Genomic DNA, 21,641 nt, shown 5'->3' on the forward strand with positions numbered 1-21,641 from the left:
CGTAATATTCTGCGCTCTCGCGAGAAACGCAAAGAGAACAATTAAGAAGAATCCCCGAGAATGCACTCGTATGATACGGCTCTGCATCTCATACGAGACGCGATTAAGTTTAATCCGCCTATGCTTTCATTCTAATCTATCTGGGATTTATCGATTTATTAATCGATAGCAACACGTTATTTTCTTTTAAACAACGAGGAAATACAAGCGCTAAATTATATAGGAAATATTCGACGAATCCTCGATATCGTTATCCTTACGCAAGCCGCGATTCGATTCTATTTGTGAAATGATCGGTATGTACGCGCATGGTTACTAATCGATCGTCGCTTATCCCAGTGATATATTTCGCGCGTACATTCGTACTTATGTACGCGCGAGGACGAATGTCAGTGGGGAGGAGAAATGATCGTTGGGGAAAAAGAAAAAGTCCAATTAAAGGGAGAAATATGAGCTACGCGTTATCGGACCCATATATATGTATGTATGTATATGCATTATATATATATATATATATATATATATATATATATACACATGTACATACGCAATAGCTACAAAATATTCAATGAGCATTCCGTAAACGCGATCGTACCATTTAATGCTTATAACGCACGCGATCCTCGCGCTATCGGCTTCGCAAATCGCGTCCGATTAATTCCGATGGCAAAGTCACGCGTAACGCGATACGTTTCGACCACCCTCGAATTCGGCATTAATCTCTCTTCTCTCTGTCATAGAGAAGCGCGATATACCGAATGATAGGTCAGCCGATATTTTTCATTTATTCGATATCATCTATTTCATTTGTTCCTTCGTACGATTATTGTTCGATGTTCCTCTTGGTATCTCCGGAGTATTTCGAAAGTATCTCTCGATACTTTGGACGGTCCGAGTAGGGCCTAAAGAAGAAGCTGAGATCTCCTGCGACGGGTTCACAAATCCATGTAGGAATTGCACCGAAAATGCAATTTTGCCGCGATCAAAGGGCAAATACCAAAGAGCGATCCTCCGTAGCCCTTGGCTTCTCTGTATCGCTATTGCGATATAATCGAGTGTATCCTGCATACGGTAACGCGCGAGACGATGGCGCGCGTATGCAAATTCCACATTGGCGAACCGTAGATCGGTAAACGCGAAATAGAATCGATATCGCATTAGGGAACGCACAAAGTCGCATAACCGACAGTCGGATTCTCTCCGTCCGATTTCGACGGACTAATAAATTAGATGAAAAGAGCCAAGGGAGAATGGACGGTAATGAAGGTACTTTTCTTTTTTACGTTCCCACCGCAGAATTTATCTACTTCCTACCGAAGAAACGGATCAAACAGGATTAAATTGCTTTCGTGCTTAGAATCAAGCGGATCGACCGATTAGGTAAATTTTTTCGTATATATTTTTCCCTTTGAAAGCCCAAATCGTCCTTATTATCTTTTTCTCCGTTTAAATTATTTCGTTCGTAGACGTTCGCTTGTTCGAAGGATAGTCCGCCTTTAAGGGAAAAAACCATGACGAGAGGCAAAGTTAGGCGGAGCAATAAATGATTAATTATAGAACGATTAGCTTTCCGATTGGACAATGCGCCTATTCTTTGCGTTATAAGATATAACGTAGTAGCGATCGTTGGAAGAAAATAATGGAAGGAGTTTATAAAGAGACGATATGCGACGCATGCGAGTACGCATAGAAGTACGTCTAGGCGAATCGATCGTAGAGGCCGATCTTGAGATTTCGCCGTTTGAGATAAATGGACTGCGAGAGGAGGGACCGATATCTCTTCCATAACCATATCAGATAGAGAAGAGTCGAGGATATATTTTTGCTATAGTGGTACAACTATCGATCGAACGAAATCCCAAGTTTCTCTGGGATTCACGAACGGCCGTGACCTAGTAAGGACCGTGAACCCAAAATGCCTAGCAGACCGAAGGCAACGTATCAAGACGAGTAAAGTTGGTTGGCCTTTGATGGTGTGCGAGGGCCAATCTCGTATAAGGAACGAAATCAAGTAAGGTCCTGAAACCGGAAGGTTCCGGGACCAGCCAACCACCGATTCGAGATTGAGAGCAAATACACGGAGGGCCACTTGGCTGGCGCTAAATAATTCATAGAGCCGCTTCATCCTCTATACGCCATCAGTGCCGCGCCACTAGCCATTCGACCGTTCATCACGGGCTATTGATTGGACTTGCCCTCTTGGTTCGGCACTTCCTGCCTCGGTACTTTGTCCTACGGCCAAGCACACGCCACGTACTTATTTCCTACGAACCTGAACAAACTCGAAGATAGGATAATCGAATTAACGTTTTATCTCGAAAATAATCGAAATATTTTTTAAGCGGATAGTCGTTGAATACGACCCCGTATAAGTGAATCTATCGGTTCTCTCCTTCCTACCCGCTAGATTATCCTAGATCTTAATCAAATGACTTCCCTTTCGTCCTTTCCTCGCCTGTCGGTCCAGTGACGTTTCAAAGCTCGACTCTACGTTTGCACGGAACAAATTGGAACGTTTACTCGAAGTCGCGAAACTCATCGAAGATAAACTAAATAACAACGTCCAAAATTGGATAACTTTATCGTCACTCGAGAAAAGGATATAGACGGATGGATGGATGGATGAATGGATAGGAGAGAAGAAGGTGAGAAGCCCTCGAAGACCGTCCCAACGCGAGATTTCCATTTTCGGGACATAAATCAAAATCCTTCATCGATCCGCACTCGATGCCGTGCTACGTTATACCTTTTTCACCGGCTTTTTCCTACGATGGCTCCGGTATTTTAAGAAGAAAAGTAAATAACGAACGTTCGAAATGGGCAACGATAAGGAGCTCGCGGGTAGAAGGTCGAAGCTTGAGGCATTCAAAAAGTTTTCTTCGGCCACCGGTCGTTCGGTCGGCCAGCCACCGAAGAAACAAGACCGAGATCCAGACGTTTCTCTCTCAGTCTCTCCCTCATTACAACCGGAAACTTTGGTAATTAGCTAAACTCGTTAAAATTTATATAGCACCGGCCTGATGAACACGAACGAATATAAGTAGAACATTGAAGAAAAAGTCGAAATTGTTAAGAGTCTTTCTCGTTTATTTTTGAGACTTAGATGCGACCGAAGCGAAACATCCGTCGTCCGCTTCTATAATTAACCGAGTAGCTCGTTTCGCTTCGCGATATTGGGGATGTTATGCGTTATCGACGAGGAGGAACGACATGACGCACGACCATTGCGATATAGGGAATCAAAATGAACGTTCCCGCTCGTTACTTGCGAGCTTTTATGTTATTAAACTGCTAATGGAGTTATAAAAGCCGACCGAGGGATCAAAGTTCGCTCGAGAAAATACGGAAGCTTTATCCAATGATCGACGAGAGAACTCGTAGAGGTCGTTTTTTAAGGCGTCCACGTCGCACCTAATAAGAAAATTTAAAAGCTATCGTATTTGAGATCGACGGATGTGCAATGAAAATTTATTAACGCAATTAAATGGCAAGAAGAAAGGGAGGTACTCTTTCGATGTGCGTGCTAATATCAAGAAGAAACCAGATGGCGAGCGAGTGAAACATCGAAACGATAAAAATCGTATAATTTTCAAGACTGATCAGACGATATTAAAACTTTCCCTCTTTCTTTCTTTCTTTCTTTCTTTCTTTCTTTCTTTGCTCGTCGATCTTTCTCTTGGGAATAATAATTCTACTTGTGGAATTCAATGTGGATACAAATAATGGTGAAGTTCATTAAAGTAATACGGTGCAGTTATTAAAACGAATACCGTTTTCATTCGACGTTGCGTTAATTAATGTCCGGATTAATTATCGAAGAACGAAAATTTCCGTTTCGGCATGTCCTTTTGCAATAGAAGATGATAATTAAATAACGAACGAGAAGATCTCCGTTGTCACAAAAGCGAGCAGCTTTACTGCTCGTAGAATGAAACTGGTCTCGTCTCGTTATCGTCGAATCAAAGATACCTGAGAAGCTACTGCTAATTACCCCCCCCCCTCTCTCTCTCTCTCTCGATTAATCCGATTAAACGGTCTTTTACGTTCGTAACTTTTCGCGTCGATACGATTCGAGTGCCGCATTGATACACTCCAGGCAGAGAAAAAGAGAGAGAGCATCGTAAACGCATTGCTTCAATTGTGCGTCTCAATAAAGTCAATAAGTGAAACGAACGTCATTACCAGTTACAGAAGATAGCTCCTATCAATGCGAAATCATTAGTAGAAATTAATGCGATTTCTATGGGAGCGTGCTTACGATATATGTATGTAGATATCTACTATCGGTTATCGGCAATTTCAATATTTACATACATATGTACATACGTGGCAAGCGGTGGGCGACGATTGCCGTTATTACCGCATTGAATACAGTTTGCTTTTTGGACATCGAAGAATGCTATAATCAACGCTACAGCGTATAGATCGAGTCCATGATGAACGATCATTTCTCCTCGTAAGAACTTTCTATTTATATATATATATATATATATATATATATATATATATATGTGTGTATATACACACACGTCTATTGCGATATACTATAAAGCATTAATCATAAAGAATTCGCAGTCGCTGAACAAAGGACGAAAGGAGAACGCTGCTCTCATTATTCTCTTATTTTCCACCGATGATCAAATATGACGCAGTAAAAGCGAAACTTTTTCGAGTGATTTTAGATGACGCGGCGATCGATCGCCGCTCAATAATTTATCTTTCGATCTTGCGAATGAAGGAGAGAAAGAGGAACAGAGGGGAGGAGGAAAAGAAAAGGAAAAATGAAAGAATCTCGAAAATGTCTGCGTGGAATAATGGCACCTGTTGTACCATGAAATAACAGTGTTCTTTCTCACCGATGACGTTTGCTACCGTGGGTTATTTCGTTGAAAGACGGCCAATCAGAAAGGCAAATTACACTTTTCTCTTTTTGCTCTTTTATTCCTATTCGCGCTTTGCTGAATTTCTTTAGGTTCGAAGCTCCATCCGTTGTGGATGTAAAAATCCTTATAAAAGAGTGAAACATTCGCACTTATTGGACGACGTCAGGGATAGGCACTTTCGAAGGATCGAAAAATGCCTCGCGTTTGATCAGAGAGGACCAATTCTATCGGTTAGAAAATAGGATAGGATTTACGTTAAGAGTCCGTTAATAGCTTAAGGGAGATAGAGAATTTCATTGTTTTTAGCCTATACGCGTTTGACGTGGTGAAAATTATATAGCGGTGGATGATCGGCTCTTTAGCCGATTATAGTTTTAATCATTCCCTGTGTAAAGGAAAAGATTGTAAAGTTAATGACACCGACCTGTAGGCGTACATGGAGTTCTCGCTGCTTCCACGAGATCTTCGCGACTTCCGGGTGGAGCCTCCAGCATCGTCGCACTCCCGAAGAATTTCTTTATGCACAGCAGGCTCAACGCTACAAGAAAGGAAAAGGACGTTACATATCGTATAAACGTATAAATATGTATGTATATACACATATATATATATATATATATATATATATATTTTCCTCGTTTTCAATGAGAAAGATCGTTTCAATCGATTAATTCGGCTCTGGTAGCTATAATTAATAAAGACACTCGATTAGCATATCAAGTACACGTACCTAAGGAAATTTATGAAAGGTCCAAGCTTGGTCGTGCGATCGAGATCAGTTGGAAAACTTTTTGTCTCCCAAAGAAATCGAGATAACTCGTCTTTCGATCCTTTACTTCATTTCCCTACATAGTTTCGCACGAGAGAATAATGTGTTTAAGCGAAATCGATATTTGAAATAGTTTTATAGACTCGTTCTGAAAACGCTCGACGGAGATTCGTTCGCATGTGCGCGCCGACGACGTTATAAACGTATTAAATCTATATTTAGAGATTTTCGGGCGATTTCCCGAAAATACATAGGGACGCATAAATCGATATCGAGATGAAATATTTCTACCAGGTTAGACGACAACGACCCGATATCCTTCGAATCGAGCTATTAATTAGTCCTAGTAGACCTAGAGCCACATGTAATAACATAAGTTTGATAAAACATCGAGCAAAAATGAGAACCTCCTTTTCTCAGCTCTCTTCGATTCTCGTGCATACTAGGTACGATCCTCGTACATTGCGTAAGTCCCTTCAAATTACTATCCTTCACCGGCACCCGGTTTCACAGAAAATCACCCATTAATCTCTCAGTCGGTTTCTCTTGGAAATTCCAGAATTTTATGTTATCTCGAGGGCGAGTTAACTCGCCATGTAACAAGCTCGGAGAGCAATGAGAAGCTAGTTTTCAACTAGGAGAAGAAAGTTTCGATTAAGCGAATACCCGTCCTCGAACGAGTCCTCGAAACGGTCGAGTTTTCGGACGATGAACCTATAGAGGTTGGTATACCTATAGATAACAACTTTGTCTCTCGCGTTATCCTTAAAGCACTTTAGAAATTTGTATCGAAGTAGGAGAGCTGGTTACGAGTCAAGTCCAAGGCTCCTGTCGCATTCTCTTTGCGACGACCGGCGGTGCATCGCATTTCTCTCGCGTAAGCACCGAGAGAACAACGCGCTGGGATGAAGTGTGTACGCTCGAGAAGCGTTTTAATTAAATTTTCACGACCACAGCCGTGCCGAGAACGTTTCAGGCACGTAATAATAATGTAGCCTCGATATAGGTGGAGGTCGCGTGATATTTCCTGTTTTCGCGTGCGCGACACCTTGTAAGTGTACCTTTCCTCCTCCATTTATTTCCCTCTACCTATCCCTTTACCTATCCATCCATCTTGTGGTTTATCACGCGCACGCAGGCAGGAGAGGGGGGTGGATGGAAGCACGTAGTCGGATAGATTTTTCGAACGTAACCGCCGACGGTTCTGAAAGGAGGAACGAGAGATGGTGGCTTTTGAAATTCGCAAATAACACACCGTCCAATTATCAAAGGGTTCCTGTTCGGATCGCGGACGATACTATGATAAAAAGATTCGTTTCGATTTATAAAAGTATGCGCTTTAATATCGTTTATCGCGATGCGATACGATACAATGTTTTAAATCTAGTTACTTTGTTGCAAACCCACGTGAGGAAATCCTTGAGGAAACAACTTTTTTCCCATTCCTCTCTCCTTCTTTTTCCATACTTTTCTTTGGTCGTACCGTCACGTTCACCGTACGTTAGCAGGCAACAGAGACGCCTGCGTAAATACACTCGTACATATATGTAGGATTTGCGCCGTATGCGCAAATTCTTTTCCCGGAGAAATTGAGAGAAGCTTTTACGATTCGCGGGTTCGCGGTCGATCCTTGTTGCACACCAGTTTTCTCTGCGGTCGCAAAGGTCTTGTGCCTTAGAAAGAGCAAAGAACGGCACCCCGCGAGCTTTTCGATCGAGCTCTGCCTCCTTCCCTTTTTCCCCTTTTTCTTTTATCTTCGAGAAGTAGAAAGGAAGACTTTCTCCTCTTGGCTACCGACTAGATACACGGGAGTACTACCATTCACCCTACGGCAAAGGAACCCTAATGGCTATCCTCGCCCTATGCTATATCTCCACCTTTTAGGATCCTTTGTACGGTGGTAGATCGATTTCACTTGCTTTTTCAACAACCCCCGTAGCTAATCTCTTTTAACTTCTTTCTCTTTTCTTTCTTCCTTTTTCTCTCTCGAAAAAGCGAAAGACGAATGAACCTTACCGAATATCCATTAAACAGAGAGATACTCGTGTATCGCGAAAAGATTTCAGAGGAATTTCGCGCCTGTCTACGTCTATGTAGAAATTCGAAAGGATAAACCGTTTGATAGATCGTTTAATGATTCGCGCTCGAAAGGTTACGGATCAAAGGATACGTCCGAGCGATATGATCGAAGAGACCACTTTTGCCGAAGCAGTTTCTATCGTTGCGCAAAAGTAAAAAAAAATAGTTGTCAGCTATCATCCCGTCGATATCTTTGAAAAATGGCCTCCTCCCGAGATTATGTCTAGGTACTATTTTTATCGATGAGAAATGGTTAGGGGTAGGGACCTCTCATATAATATTACGTAAAGGAGTTGTGTATTTGTAAGAGCAGAAAGAAGATCCTATCGTATAGGAATTGGTTGGTAAACCGAATGGCTGATCCCAATAACAAAAATTAAAATACTTCGTCGAACTTTCCGGCACCGAATTGAGACTAACGCGATGCACTAACGTTACATACATCGAGTACACGAGTATACATCAGATATGGGAATATCGATATGTAAGTTTATCCATCTATTTTCATTCTGCTGTTCAATTGTCAATTATCCTGGATCATGCACGAGCGTGACCATAGAGATATATAATATATCCATTCTCGTTCGTTTGTAAAAAGAGATGAAAAATAATTGCCGATCGATTATTCAATCGTCAGCTTTTATCCCGCCTGAGACGAAGGCGCGGGATCGATTCCGCCGGTGGAATAATAAAACCTATAACGTAATCGTAAATAAAACGTGTCGCTCGATTTTATTCTGAGCTCTCACGTTGAACCCGTATCCGTATCGATATATAGAGCCAGTGGATTAACGAAAATGTCGTATAAAACGTATGGACTTTCTAAATGACTAGCTTACCCCGCTTCACGTCTCGCCACGTGTTCGTGATTTCGACGGATCTGCTCTGCCCGTTTGGTGTTCACCCATATAATCCTCTCACATCCTTCCGCCGTCCGATATACCGCGACTCTGGAAAAAATAATGGCAACGATCAGGTCGGGCTATTATTTATAAATAATAGAGATAAAGATTCCCGTATATTCGGTCCGAAGGCCGAAAGGGAAATTAAGAGAAACGAGAAAGTCGAATTTCGTCTGTCGTCCATTCAAGCTGAACTCTATCCTCCGGCATCGTTGCTCGTCGCGTGACAGCTACCGTCGGAAGGTTCATGCGTTATTCATGAAAATCTTGAGAGAGGGAGGGAGAGAGAGAGAGAGAGAGAGAGAGAGAGAGAGAGAGAGAGAGTGTGTTCGCGTTTGGTCACGCATACAACACGGTCACGCGCTTGCATCGTTGACGCAAGTAAGTACTTGGACGAGCAATCTGCTCTAAAGCATGCAACGCATACACGTACGACCAATACGCACACGGCTTTGCCGATGTTTTCGATCGGCATACACCATGTATATGCATATACAGCGTGTGTATCTTCCATGGCGCACGTCGAGCTACATCGAATTTCGTCATCCAACGATAAAGTACACACGTACAGCGTGTCATGCATATGTATTATCATTAACGCGAAAGATAGAACCCTTTTCAGATGGAACGTTTCAATATTAACTGTTGTCGTATTTTAAAAGTAATTTCTAATCGATAATCCATAATGCTTACACACTCGCGATATTTTTTTTTTTTTTTTTTATTCTATTTACGATATTCGTTCCCGTCTAATCGTGGTAGACGATATGCATAATACTAGTATGTACTATGCATTCTAGCATCACGTCCGAGCAAACAGAGGACAGAACGTACCTTCCCTATAGGCGAATAAGCCGCGAATTCTCAAGTTCCGTAATCGAGTTTCTATTGTAATCATGTAAACGCGTCATTTCTATGGCGGGTGTTATGGTTGAATGGCGAACAGCGATGAATAGTTATTATTTAGCGAAGCTACGTTCCCGTTCCTGTAGAAACTTTTTTATAACGTCTTCTTAAAATCATATCGCGTTCGTCGAGTTCTAACGCTTTTTCTTATCGATTAAGTGTATTACCACGAGGCAAACGTAAAATGGATTTTGCGTTTTTATTTATTTTTCGGCCACAATGATTTTTCAATAACTCTCTCGGCTAAGTGCACATGTTTTCCAAGAATTTTCGGAACAATGAGATAAAAGGGGAACGCGTAATGACGTATTCGTAAACGTACTGGAACCAATTCAAAAATCTTCTATTCATTTTTCAGCCGTTCTTTTAATAGGTTTTATCTTTTCAATGAAATTTCGTAATATAACGCTCGACGCGTTATGAACCCGTTATTTTGCCTTACGACGAATTTCTAAAGAGAAAAAGGGAAAGAAGAAGGAAGAGGGAAGAAAATGTTTGGCTTGGTTTTGTGTTTTATCGGTTTATCGGCCTTCGTAACGACGACACGCGACAAAAGAACGACTCGTAAGTTTCCCATTGGTTGGAAAATTCAATTGGAAAAATTCTTTCGCGGTACGAACGAGCGAGCGAACGAACGAACGAACGAACGAACGAACGAACGAACGAACGAACGAAACGAATGCAAGATCACACTACTGATTGAAGAATCTCAAATTAGTTGTAAATTGTAGGGAGGATCTTTTATCTCTTAACTTGGCTCCCTGCGTGTCCTCCGTTCGAGTACCATTCGCTTGGCACAGTGTTACGAGATAAGGGATGCTCGGCACTTCTCCTTAATCTCCACTCTTCCGCCTCGCACTACTGCGCTTTCGCCGTTCGATTCTTTAAACAAGCCTTTTATTTCGCGGAAGATCGGGTTGGCTCTTCTCCGAGAGTTATATATATATATATATATATACATACACGTATGTATGCACGTATGCAGGCAGATCGGAGTAACGTGGAACGGAAAAGATCAAGTTGCGTGGATTCGATAAATCTGACTTGGTTCTCGCATCGATCAACTGGCGAACAAGTCGACAAAAGTTTCTTCCGTTGACCTGTTATGCGCGGACGGACAAAAGTTTGCGAACGAGAAAACAACGTTTCGTCGAAACAAAGGACGGATCGTCGCATGACCTCATTCGAAAAGTCGACTTTTAGGAACGTTTATCTTATCGAATTAATCGATCGGCCTTTGTGATTTGCGCCATTGTGACAAAGTGTCGAGGCATAAATTGACGGTATTATTGGTCCAACGATCAATCGGACGTCTTCCGGTTTGAATTTCCGGCGAAGAGCATATGGAAGGGACAGTTGCGAAACTTTCTCGACGTAGTAATGCGAATAACTTTCCTTTCGAAGACAGTTCCGAACCGAGAGCAGTATGGTCAGCACAAGCATTCGAGCGATAAGTATAATAGAATTCCCATTAGGATTTTCCTCGGACCTTCGGTCCAACGAGTTCGTTCTCGTACCACTCTCGAAAATCGAAGCAAGGACGATTTGCCCTCGGAACGACGGTTCTTGTGATTAAAATTACTCCTATCTTGTTTGCGGTGAGTTCCCGTTTTGTTATGTAAAAAAACAAAAAAAAACCAAATGAAAAGTCGATTGCGAATCGTTCGTCAACGTTTCTTTTTTTTTTATTTTTGAATAAATATTAATATCTAAGGAGATCACGGACAAAAACTTACGATGTCGATCGATCTTTAGCAGATATCAACGAAACTGTTTGGCCTAATTTGATTCGTACTCGTTGGATAGTCCATATCGAAAGAAAGTCGTGCGTGTTTTGCGTTTTTAATCAACGTTCAGCATTCGCTATCGAATGATCGCAGGTTGAAATTAGTTCACCGAAATTAATCGGTATGCGACCATGACCGATGTATTATGCTTCGTTTACAGGGCGAATCATGCAGTCGGCTGATAGTAATTACAAGGAAGAACGACACTATCTCAGGTGTTTAATGGCTTAACAGTCCGATCTCTTGCGTTGAGCTGTGCCGTTTTCCATGACTATTCGTTTAAAGGGAAAATTTTCTATTCGTCTATTCGTCGAAGAAAAAAATCATAAGAAAAGAATGAAAGAAGGAAAGAAATAAAAAAGTAAGTTTCGTTTCGTCTCTCTCCCTTCTTGATTCTTTCGATTTCCTGTATAGGAGTTGACGAGCATTCGAGTTTGAATGGTTTCGAGCAACGCACACATAACCAAGTATATATATATATATATCTCCCTACTCGTACACGGGAAAGACGTTGTATCATGGAAAAAGGACGAGTTGATAATCCAAAGTACGGAGGAGAATATAAAGCAGACGGCACGCTAGAAAGATCTCATATAAACTCCACCCTCCTACGATGTACACATTTTTCTTCGTCCTACTCCCTTCGTTTTTTCCTTCCTTCCTTCCTTCCTTCCTTCCTTCCTTCCTTCCTTCCCTCCCTCCTACATACCTACCTACCTACCTACCTACCTACCTACCTACCTACCTACCTTTCAGACATCCGCTAAATCTTCAAGAGTGTACACAAACGGCAATTCGTCTTCAAGGCCTTCTAGAAAAGTTGCATCAACGCTTGAAACTCAAGAGACGATGCAAATTGAATCCTAGGAACGTGGGAATGTACGAGCGAGCGAATGTACGAGGATGAAAGTAGGATTGGCTCTTGTGAAAGATCGCGCGAGAACGCAGACTAGAGACGACTAATCGTAAAATGAAAGTTCGTTGTTCGCATCTATAGAAGATAGACCACCTTCGCTCCGAGTTTCAATGGCCGACGATCAAATAGACGTTGAAAATGAGAAATTCCTATGCGACGCGTTGCGATTAATTAAATTAGAAAAGATATTAGAAGTTATTCCTCGTTTCGTGACCGCGAAATAATCGGGGCTTGGAAATATGAAATCTCTCTCGGAGCATCTCGAAAGGCGAAAATAGGGCTAACGAAGAGCTTGATAGGCGCCCTGTAACCCTCCAAGGAGAGGCCTCGAAGAGCCCTCTTGGAGATAATTTGACAAAGGAAAGGTGTCATCGAAGCTCTTTTGCCACCGGCTCGTGCATCTTGCAGTCTGTAATTAATCATGACACCCGAACTTCTCGGCAGTCCGTAATAAAGACCCGATCCCCCAGGACGATTAAAGTATAATATCGAGAAATGGGAGACCGGCTTGCGTCGAATCGAATAAAGATCGCCGACGAGATGAGACTTATCTAGAATTTATTAACCAGATACATATTAATGCGAACGATGATCGATTTAACAAGTCGACAAGTTTAAACGACAAGTATCTCCTTGAATGGAACACTGACGATCGGAATAGAGTTTCGTAAAGAATTTTGGGCGACGCGACATAACGCGTACGTGAAATTTATTAAGTGTCTCACAGCGACACTTAAAATAAAGAAATATCCTTTATCGTCTTTGTCATCACTAGACTATGTTGTCATCTTCGGCAGCCTTAGGATGTGACTTTAATTAATTTGATAAAAGGATCGGCCTTTGGCTCGCACAACAATATCAGGCAATCTTCTTTTAGTTGCCACGCTCGAGATTCGTAATTCGTAGTGTACATCCGTCCTTCCCTTCGTTTCAATAGCTTTCCGCAGATTTGGCGAATAACCCTTTTTAAAAAACTTATTCGGAGAAAGGATTATATATCTTTGCCCTCGTACGTAATGTAACGTTTTAACTTTTCAGAACTGAACGTCGTTGCCCGTTCGGACGTAACCATAACGTACACGAGCGACCCAATTAACGTTGCCTCATTCTCTTCGTAATGGGTCATATTATTTATATAACAAGTCGGAACCGCGAGCTCGACGAGATTTACGTTTGGCGTGACCGCACGTATAGACTATGATTGCGTGTTCCTTTCTAAATACTTAAATAGATTTATACGCTGCCAGTTATTGCGTCCAATATAATCCGTGCTAAGGGGAAAATTTCCATTTCGTGGAAAAACGAAATGTTCCTTCTGTATGCACGCTCGATTGGGTATTATTAATTATCGACCGATTATGCTTTTTACGATTCGATAATTTTAACCATATCCACGTTATTATCGTACATTTTCTTTATTCTCGCTAGACGCAAAATAATAATAAAATAAAAAAAAATCGTTGAAACGGCGCAAAATATGTTTAATATGAAGTAAAAAGCTTTTGCCCGTGTTTTTATTATAAGATATTTATAAAGTCATTTGGATTAACAACGAATTGATAATACGACAACGGGCTAATAATACGACATTAATCCTTCTTATTTCTTTTCTTTCGTACTCGCTGCGAAAATCGATCCGTCCGAAGGGCTCCTAATTTTTCTCGGACCTACCGAGGGGTCGACGAGACCTCCGACAAAGGAACCTTCCTTGGCCACGATATCGCTCATCCTTCTTCTCCTTGCTCCGAGCTAAGGATTATCGACTGATATTTTATTTCTTCCTCGATAGCCGAAATACCGGCGATTTTTCTCTCGCCAATGACGTCGAATCCGACGATAAAGCCGACGATGACTACGTTTTTAATTGGGTCGGGTGCGTCGGACTCTTGCGACGAGAGGCTCCGTTAAACTAATTCTTACCTTTTATCTTTTTAAATTTTCAATATGTCCATTCGCATTGTCCATTTTTGGACATGTAAAATCCTCGATATACGATGTTAATTGTGCCATTGTTATTCGAACCCCTTTGAAAATAATAATCGACGAAGATCCTTCCGAGGAAGTTCATCGAATAATTTCAAATCCAAGCAGATTTCCAGCCAGCAATCGCCTTGGCGCGCCCTCGTAAGAAGCTTAAGACTTTCTTGCTTGCACACGTGCTCCTTCCTTCCGTCCTACATTTAGGAGCCTATACGAGGATTTGTAAGCGCACGCACACATCTCGCTATGTGACACACCTACGTAAGGTACGGATTTAAACCGATAGACGCCATTCGCGGTAATGGTAACTCTGATGTATCGACGGATTACGAGATCAGCCGAGCGCCAGCCAGAGTGCTACCTCTCTCTCTCTCTCTCTCTCTCTCTCTCTCTCTCTCTCTCTCTCTTTGCTCTCGGATGAGCGAGAAAGAAATAAGACCAGTGCTGGCTTTTAACGAAAAGTACGAGCACGCTTTGTCCAAGAATTACCTACCTTCGCAAAGCTTGACTCGATAGCAAAAAAACCGAGCTATAGACGGAATGAACTTCAAACTATCGTTCGCTTTTACTCGGAGAATATTTACTTGTAAATATGTGCGGCGAAATGCAGGTCGTAAATACATGTGTACGTACTTACCTACGCATCGTTCGTTTACTTACTTATAAAGGTATCTCGTTCGAACAAGGAATCCTCGAGAAAGCCAAATTACCTGGCTTTTTATTCCGAAGAATATAGGCGAAAAGCGGAAAATAGAAGAGCCGATAAACACGTCGGTTCCAGGATGGTAGAAGGTACGCGATAATAGGATGCGAGAGGAGGCATCGTATTGTGGCGAACACAATGAAGTTCTCGTTTGAACGTTTCCCAGGCGAATGCCTCTGGCAGTTCGTCCTCGAATTAGAAAAGCAAACGCCTTCGAGCATAAGTATCGTATACGGTACAATGAAATATTTCGTATTAAAAGCATAGTCTTGGTATATTTTCTTTTTCTTTCTTACTTCTCTGTAGATAATTGACCGACGATAATTCCCCCTGACGTTCCTTCCTATGAATCGTCCCATCGTTACCTTTCGTTGTCTCCTTTTCTATTAGATTAGAAGAATCTCCATCTCTTTCGTTTTTTACTTTAGACCATTATTTATATTCCTTTAATTTTTATTTAAGTCGATCCTCAATATTCCTGCTTCTTTATCTTTCCTTCCTTTATTCTCCCTCGTTGACCATTCTTCTACGACGAGGTAGTAGTCCCGTGGAGGTTGCTACGACGATTTGCGATCTTAATTCTGTCGAGCCGAACGTCCGTCCGATCCGATTCTAAGCGGAAAAAGTTAAGCCGAACAAGTGGAATTTACGAAGTGAAAGGACGAAACCGAAGGCGATATGAGGGCGAATGAAATTCGATAAAAGGGATTACCGGGTTCGTTCGAGCTACAAAGGTATACGTTGGGAAACAATGGAGCCATCCAGCCTGATCACACATTTGAGCTTATATCTTTTAACCGTAAACTTAGCCCTCGCGTCGAGATTGCCTTTACGATCGAATCTGCCGTCTCTTTCGCGTTGGCACTCAACCGTGTGTTGTCGCACGGTCAGATCCCATTCGCATCTCTCCCTCTCTCTAGTACCTTACTCGCGAGTAAACAAACAAAGGGAATAGATATATTTAATATACCTACACGAGATAAAGCGACATTGTATTATATCGCGTTCGAGATATTCAATCATTTTCACCGTTCAATTGTCTCTCTCTCAAAAATAAATTAAGCGAAACTGGTTCCTCGAAGGCGAGAGTCTTGTAACGAAGAAACATTTCCTTTGTGAAGCCCGAGAAACATCGAAAAGGTTCACAAGAGGACTTTTTGATCGACAAACCGCGTGTCGCGATTTTCGTTGACTAGGCAATGCTTGTAGGTCGTGCACCTCTTTGGGTTTGATCCTCTTTCATTCTCTTTCACCGTCTGTCGTTCAATCTTGCGTTAACCACGATTAGCGAGGCAATTACGTTGTTTCATCGAAAGAGGATCAATACCGAATGCCGAGGTTGGCTCGACGTGCTCGTTACGAACCGTTTCGAATCGTTGATGCTCCATCACCATCGACTCTGTCGTCCCTGCAAATTCGTTTACAGGGTCGAGAGAGAGAGAGAGAGAGAGAGAGAGAGAGAGAGAGAGAGAGAGAGAAACTCGTCCGGACTCGCTGACGTCGGCATCGTTTCCCTTTCTCCTTTGGATCGCGATCTACGCCGTAACTACGCTTTTAAGGGAAACTCACGCCTAAATAACGAACAACGCTGAAAATGGAAGTTACGTATCGTTGGTTTATCCTCTAAATCGAATTCGTTTTTTCAACTATTTAACGTAAGACAATCGAGTCGATATTACGGATATGCTCGAATTTCCAAATTAATGCCAGCGAATGCACGTCTAACGCTTTCAATTTCATTGGCACTTGTCAAATAATCACGATACATTTCATAGGATAAAAAAAGAATATTAATCGTAGATTAAATATTCATTATGATCCGTTCAATATTTATCTCTAGGCACCGCCAACGCATACACATATATGCGTAGGGCTCACTTACATAAACTTTTTTGATTAAAGTCGCTTTTCCCGTCTTTCCAGATTTCTAGATTGAAACGTAAAAGAGTATACCGTAGGATATAAAACGTGCTTTGCGAAGAGACGTCGACGTTGGCTTACAAGAAAGTGGAAAAGAAAAAGTAACGCGAGAATTCGCATCGAAGCATCCCCAGTTGAAAAAGACAAAGGAAGCGTGATTGAAGAAAAAAGAAAAAAAAAAAAAAAAAAGGAATAGAATAGAGGAAAGAATCGTAATTTGGGTGAAAGCAGCAGGATTATAGGTTTTTTCTTTCCCACTCTCCCCCATTTGGAGCAATATGTATATATAATTGAATATTTAATTATGGGAAGGAGGAAAAAGTATAACTAGTACGAGTAATTTGTGTATACCTACGTCGCATCCGTTGCGCGTTTATCTCAGCGACCCGCCATCGCTAATATCCGGTCTTTCCCCATCGCTTTGATGGCGCGGAATCAATTTTCATTGTTCACCTGATAATCGTTAAACGTTATTATGTCATTTTAATCTATATCGCGCGTACCGAAATTCCTATCTCGAAATAATAGAGTCGATAAATACGATAATTAACGAACCGACGTTTGATGGACGATAATGCTACGTAAAGATTTATCTATCGAGGGAATTTGTTTGTAAAATCGTTGATTTTTCATTCCAAACGCAAGACTCTACGAGATTATCCGACTTTATGGCAACGAACGAAGGGATCGGAAATCGTTCGAGAGTAGTAGCAGTAGCAAGTACGAATGTTTCGAGTACGAATGTACGAGTTACGAGACAGAGGATAACTGATTTGTAGCGGTTGTATCGGTTCGAGCGCATAAATCTTAACCAGCCCCTCGAACCCTTATCCCCTGATACGATCTGAACGATCTCATACTTTCGGCCATCGCTGGACCGAGATGAAATCTTCCCTACTTTCCTACCTTAGCGTTATTCTCGTATAGAAACGGGCATAACAATAATGCAGACCCAGCAGACACAAGGGCCAACCCTTCGTCTTTATATACCTCCCAACCTGCTTCCTTATGATTTATGTTTGTGCATGTGAACTCGCTCATCTCTATGTACGATTATAAATAAATAACGTTGACTGTATTGCGTAAGCCATAGGTTTCTCGTCTTATCGCTTCCGCGTATATACGTTCCATGCAAAATATTCGTATATACATCGTGACTTTGTTTGTTTCTCTCTAGGTAAGACTATATAATATGATAGAGATGGGAACGAGCGTAGAATGTGCACGAACGTATTTACGTATCGGCGTTCCTTCTCCATACGTACGAGCGGTGTATGTACGGTCACGTATGATCGATCTTCCCTCTTATGCTCCCTCAGGCTCTTATGGGCGTTCCAGATTTAATTTCTCTCTCTCGTCGTCGTCGTACTTCAACACGTAGAATAGCGAGATGTGGCATCGTTCAATTATCACCTTATTGATAAGCAAATATCCAAGAGAATATTCCTAGAGATGACCTTCGATCACAATTAATATTAAAGAAAAAAATTTGCGACGGGCTATCAAATAGTATGTATAGACGATGGTGATCGTAACGCTTTTTCAAAGCACTTACGTTGAATTTGATTTACATCTCGGGTAACGTACATCCCTTCTCGTAATTCGCGTTCCGATGGCTTATATTCGGTATCAATCGGAGAATCGCGTTTAGGCGGATTTACCCGAGGAATCCGGGTTTGCTCGATCGAACCGAATTAGTTCCGATAGGCCTTGAATCAGGAAAGGGAGAGTCTGAATTTTACTCTTCGTGCTTTACTCTTTACGATACCCTAGTCGAATCTATTTTTCTTCTTTTTTCTTTTGTTTCTTCTTTTTTTCTTTTTTTTTTTTTTTTTTTTTTTTTTTTTTTTTTTACATACCGTTCGTTTCCCCTGCAAAACGCTCGAGAACGTTAGGATAATCGATTTTGATAATGTCAAAGAAAAGATCGACGTAGATACGTACGAGTTACGATCGAAGAACGTCGAAATAATTAGATTAGGGACGTACCCTCGAAAACGGTTCAATTTGAGTCGGTAAACTTTATCCCGCGATAGAGAAGAAGGCTAGCTCCGAACGGACTAAATTCTGACGAGTGTGTAACCAGTAATTAGATTGTCTAGGGTGTTGCCCATACTTGGCTCTGTCTAATCGAAAGGATAGTAGTAGACGCTATCTCGTCCTACGATAGATAGGGTGGTACTCCGCTCGGGATTGACTGACTCTTCCTCCTATCGTCGTTCTAACGACGATGCGAGTAAAACGTTGTAAAACGGCTGACCTTGTTGTTGACGATGCAATCGAATTAGCCGACGTAAGCGAATAACGTCCCGGCATAATGGCATCTTCGCGACGGCAGAGGGAACACGCATCGGTGGTATTAATCGCGATAGATTATTACGAGAAGGAAGATCAACTGATAACGATCTAGAGCCGGGTTTCTTAACGAGCTCGATCGAGTAGGAGAAATTCCGCTTGGCAAACGGAGAGAAATACGTATCGCGCAACGTGCGTGTGTGTGCGCGCGAGAAAGAGAAATATACGCACGTTTGTGGCAAAGCTTCTAGGCAGACACGCGAAGGGAACTATTATCAAAATTACTCCGTCGAAAGCTTTCCCTCAAAGTTCAGACGCCTCCCTTTACAGCGCACTCCGTCAAATTGCTCGTCGCGCGAACCAAATCGAGGGCGACCCCGCACAAGCCTCCGGCAGGCAGCTGTCGTAGCCAGCTTCCTCGCTGGCTCTGTGTACCTACGTACCCACGTAGTATCTACCATCTCTACGTACAGTCTGCCGACGTTAAATTCGTCCCGCAATTCGGCCGCACGCCGGCCATAACGTCCTCCTTCTCGTCCTTTCCTCTGGGAGAAAACGAGAACGTAGTCGCCCCATTCATATTCCATTTTCGACCTGCTCTTAGGCGAGAACTAACGACTTCTACGTGAATCTCTTATTTACGCACGAATTTTATATATATATATATATATATATATATATATACATACATATACATATATACACGAAGCGAATCGCCTTCCCTTTAGTTCTTTGCCGCCGTCGGATGAAACCGGTGTATCCATCGAGCGAGTAATATCGCGAAAAGATTTACGATTGCGACGATGAAAATAATTTTAATGACATCGGCGAATCGGCACTGGGTGGGTATTTTAAGGTCGATAGAAAAGCGAGTAGGAAAAAGCGATGCGCTTTTCGAAATTGTCTCGCGAGCCATTGAGAATCAGAACACCGCTGTCCTTTCTCCGAGAAAATCTTCTTTAAAAGTAGGAAAATTTAAATTTCAATGAGGGTTTGACGAAGAGCACGGAGAGTCTCGGGTTAAGAAGTCCCAGAACCGATGCGGCGGCTCCGAAGGAACGACGGAGTTTCACGGACGATGCGTCATCGTAAAGCACAGTAGTCCCTCGGGATAGTGCCGTTCGGTCTAACCATTGTCCGCGACCCCTAATGCGAGCACATTTATTCGCTCGAGACCGAGAAGACGTTGCGAGAAGATATTTCGTAAGGGCGCTCTTACGAGCATCGTCATTTCTTTGTTATCTTCTTTTTTCTTTACCATCTCTTTTCTTCGATTTCATTCGGATATCTTTCCAGTATGCGTAGATAATGATTACTTGTCATCGGTCAACGTCGATCGACGTTATCGTCGATCTTAGAACGCGAGTATCTTTTATCCATGACGGGAGAAGAGATTGGCGCATATAAAAATCGACAGGGCAGACTATTCGGAAATGCAGCGGAAGGAAGCGCCACTTTCGGAAATTTTATCGGTGCAAAAAACTCGTAATGGATAATGGGCTCATATCCCGATTTTCTCGCGTCTGTCCATTTTCTATTAGTTCTTCGTAAAGGAAAAAAGGGGAAATATATTTCTCGAGAGGAGATCTTCGAAAGATCTGCGAAGTGTGAGGGGCGATAGCTTTTTAAGAATAATCGTCGATCGACGATAAATGATGTTATACGAGGTGTCGAGCGTCTTTATATCCGCGTAAAAATCCACGATTCCCTCTCTTTATAAGTTTCATCCGAACATTCGACATAGCGGCCGAATACGAGCCAAGGGTGTTACGTAAGAACGGGAAGGAAGGGAAATTCGCGCGGGAGATTTAATCGGTTCGCGTTGGAAATTAAATCTAAACGATGCCGTTTCTTCCCCGCTACCTCTTACCCTTAACTTTTTGCCTGTTATCGTCCTCGTATTATCTATAATAATTGAATATTATTCTTAACGATCCCAGGTGTGGATTAACGCGACGATATACGTAGCTATTGACGTAGCTCTTATTACGTTCGAAGGATCGTTCGTCCTCCCTTCTACTCGATAGATAAGGAATAGATATGGGAATGGCCGAATAGAAGAAAGTCGATTTCGAGGATCGATGCGGCACCGTCACGTGGCATGGGTTTCGGTCTAACCGAGAGAGCCTGGCCGCTTGCCGATCGCGCTTCGACGCTTCCTCGTCGTGGTACGTACGGTGGTTCGCCTCGTTAAGTGGCAGCGGTCAGCCTTGATCGATTTCGCGGTGATACGAGATTAATAGGGATTGCGTTGTGCGCGGAGAAAAAGATGAAAGAAAGAACAAAAGAAAAAAAAAAAAAAAGAAAAAAAAGAAGTAAAAAACTTTCCTCGAAATTACCATTATCCTGAGCCCCAAATTCCAATTCGTTCGTACGTAAAGCTCGCTCGACTAAGACGTTCGTCGACGAGGAGCTAGGTACGTTTAACGAATAGGCGCGATCGAACGGCTTCCAACGGCGTGACGTGTTTATTGAAAATTTGCCGTTTGATAACGCTCGTC

General features: G+C 42.1%; 1 protein-coding gene across 11 annotated transcripts in view; it reads right to left on the minus strand.

Annotated features, from left to right (window-relative positions):
- LOC124952003 overlaps window positions 1–21,641 on the minus strand; it is a 62,129-nt gene that overhangs the window by 8,675 nt on the left and 31,813 nt on the right. For 6 of the 11 annotated variants that reach the window (XM_047501222.1, XM_047501219.1, XM_047501220.1 and 3 more), the window contains 2 exons: window positions 8,571–8,681; window positions 5,308–5,421 (listed from right to left, as the gene is read on the minus strand). In XM_047501222.1, coding sequence (XP_047357178.1) covers window positions 5,308–5,377 — 70 coding nt within the window. In that variant the 5' untranslated portion in view covers window positions 5,378–5,421; window positions 8,571–8,681. Of the gene's footprint in view, window positions 1–5,307; window positions 5,422–8,570; window positions 8,682–14,882; window positions 15,538–21,641 lie in introns of those variants that run through there. The other 5 variants (XM_047501217.1, XM_047501216.1, XM_047501227.1 and 2 more) reach the window with 4 other exon arrangements.

Source organism: Vespa velutina, chromosome 10 (genome assembly GCF_912470025.1).
Source record: "Vespa velutina chromosome 10, iVesVel2.1, whole genome shotgun sequence".
In the NCBI taxonomy this organism is placed as follows: domain Eukaryota; kingdom Metazoa; phylum Arthropoda; class Insecta; order Hymenoptera; family Vespidae; genus Vespa; species Vespa velutina.